General features: G+C 50.9%; 1 protein-coding gene across 1 annotated transcript in view; it reads left to right on the top strand.

Moving 5' to 3' along the window:
- Nucleotides 1-738: 738 nt before the first annotated feature.
- Nucleotides 739-2686, top strand: part of LOC107117840 (tyrosine-protein kinase Srms-like) — a gene marked incomplete at its 3' end in the record, with an annotated part of 20788 nt that continues 18840 nt past the window's right edge. The window contains exons 1-2 of the mRNA XM_015420003.1: nucleotides 739-794; nucleotides 1677-1798. Of these exons, the coding sequence (XP_015275489.1) occupies nucleotides 739-794; nucleotides 1677-1798 (178 nt within the window). The remainder of the gene's footprint in view (nucleotides 795-1676; nucleotides 1799-2686) is intronic.

The following is a 2686-nucleotide window of genomic DNA, read 5'->3' as shown; positions in this document are numbered from 1 at the left end:
CATGTGAGCCTGAGGTTTTCCAACTGTGCTCCAGGAAAACCATACTCTCGTAGGGTTGGCTACTACGACTGCAGTCTGCTACTGATGTGCATTCCACAATGCATGGGCAGGAACGCACGCACACTCACCACCAGCAAAAGAGCCAATTATGTGGTGTGGCAGTGGGGGGATGATAGGGTCGCCATCGATGCTCCCTCTAAGCTGTGGAGTCTTGTGAGCAAAAAAATCTACTTTGTGAGCTACTGGCATGAAAGTTGCGATGCGAGTGACCGATTTGGCTCCTGCATCAATTAGTTTGCTCTGGAGCCACCGTTCCTGAGCGAAGACAAGAACGTGTGAGCTGGAGGCTAAAAAACTGAGCTAGCTCACACTAACTCAGCTTAGAGGGAACACCGCCTACATAAATGGTTTCAGGGGGCCCAATCCACTGCCAACCACTTGGCTGGTGGGGGGAGCCCCACCCCGAAGAGCCTTGCCGCTCCCGACATGCCCTGCACAGAGGTGATATCATCGCGCTGGTTACGTTGCACGGGGGACACTCTAGCATTTGGCTAAAAACTCTATGGTGACCATAGAGTTTTTGGGCAAATTCTAGAGCGTCCCCTGCACAACATGCCCGGCCCAAAGATCCAGGGGAGCAGCCTGGAGCCCCCTGCCGGCAGAAGGTAAGGACCTGGCAACCCTAGGGGATGAGCAGCCTCGTGGCACAGGGGACAGGTTACAGCAGGGGTCTCCAACATGTTGCCCGTGGGCGCCATGGGGTCCACCATAACTTTTCCTGGCACCCGCCAAGTGTTTGTAGAAAGTGGGTGGGGCCAGGTGGGGCTCTTGCCCAGCAAGGCTTCTCATTGGCAACTGGAGTTTGGATTGGCTGTGCAAATTTTTAAAATGTTGCCTCGGCAGCAGCTAACACCAGAAGAAGAAGAGGAGGAGGAGGAGGAGATTGGATTGATACCCTGCCCTTCACTTGGAGTCTCAGAGCAGCTTACAATCTCCTTCCCCTTCCCACAACAGACACCCTGTGAGGCAGGTGGGGCTGAGAGAGCTCTTTTGAGGACTGCTCCTGAGACAACAGCTCTGAGAGAACTTGTGACTGACCCGAGGTCACCCCAGCAGCGGCATGTGGAGGCGTGGCGAATCAAACCCGGTTCTCCCAGATTAGAGTCCGCGCTCCTAACCACAGCACCAAACTGGCTACGAGATAATCACTGACCCAAGGTCACCTAGCATGTTTCATAGCAGAGACTGGGGGTTTGAACCCAGATCTTACAGCTTACAATCTTTTTGAACCTGTGGGCACCCTTGGAATTCTGACACAGTGTGGTGAGCGCAGCCACAAAATGGCTGCCACGGGAGGTAGAGCCAATCACAAAATGTCTGCTGCAGCTTCCCTTCAGTCGCACAATGAAGGTCTTTGTGCTGTGTTGGCAGCTGTGCCACCAAAGCAACTTTTTTAAAAAAATCTGAACATCCAGTCGAATCTCCAGTGGCCAGTCAGGAGGCTTGCAGGTCAAAAGCCCCACTCCCACCCCCCACTTTCTACACCATGCCAGGGACCCCTGTTTGAGTCCAGGGTTGTAACCACAACGCCTGTAGCAAAGACATCAGTGCGGCTGGTCTATGCCATTTCTCAGAAATCCTCCCCGCCGGCTCACGTCTTTTGCTTTTCTTTGCAGCTGGTACATAAGCGGCATCAGCAGAAACAAGGCCCAACTCCTTCTCCTCTCATCCCCAAATCGGCACGGATCCTTCCTCATCCGGGACAGCGAGAGCAACAAGGGCGAGTACTCTCTTTCAGGTAACTACCACGCCTTGCCTTTCCGCTTTCCCGGGGGCATCCGCCCTGCAGACCTAAACCAGTTTAACCTACCACGGTTTCCCCCAAAGAATGATCGTTCTTAAACAACCACAGCTTCAAAATGGAAGCCAGAAATTAAACCATCCCTAAACTCAGGGCTCTAGTCGGGGGGGAGCTCTCAGGTACGGAGCTCCGGAAGAGAACCTCTAGGGGGCGGGGCCGTCACGTGGTGAAGCCCCGCCCCCTTCTTTACCCCGCCCTCTGCTTCGATCCTCATTCCGTTTGGGAATGAGGATGAAGCAGGAGGGTAAGTAGCCGGGCCTTCTGACACACTTCCGGTGATGTCAGGGGGTGTGGCCTTCTGTCACTTCCGGTGATGTCAGGGGGCGTGGCATATGCAAATAAGTTATGCTAATGAGTTATGCTAATGAGCTCCGGCAGCTCTTTTTCTACAACAAGACCCCTGAATAAACTTATGGTACAAAAAGTTACGGGATTTATACATAATGGAAGAAATATCCGACATAATGAATCCAACAAAATCTAATGGTGAATATAGTGAATTTACAATGATGTGGCTACCGATTTTATCCCATCTAGTTTCTCAAGGAACAAGACCAGAGATAATAGACCCTCTTCATTTGTGCTAAATGTTGATGTCAACACTAAGCTTATGAAAAATGCTCTCTTTTATGCTGTTAAGTACACTTATCTTGTCAATGATTGCTATTACTTGTTATTGGAATTCTGAAAACTGAATAAATTATATTGGAAAGCCAAAGGAAAAATAAAAGAATGATAGTTCTTTAGTTGTTGTAGATTTTCCAGGCTGTGTGGCCGTGGTCTTGGCATTGTAGGACCTGACTTTTCGCCAGCAGCTGTGACTGG

The sequence above is a fragment of the Gekko japonicus genome, unplaced genomic scaffold, assembly GCF_001447785.1.
Source record: "Gekko japonicus isolate JY-2015 unplaced genomic scaffold, Gekko_japonicus_V1.1 scaffold5470, whole genome shotgun sequence".
In the NCBI taxonomy this organism is placed as follows: Eukaryota; Metazoa; Chordata; class Lepidosauria; order Squamata; family Gekkonidae; genus Gekko; species Gekko japonicus.
Note: the sequence above shows the minus strand (reverse complement) of the source record. Positions and strands in the feature narration are given on the sequence as shown.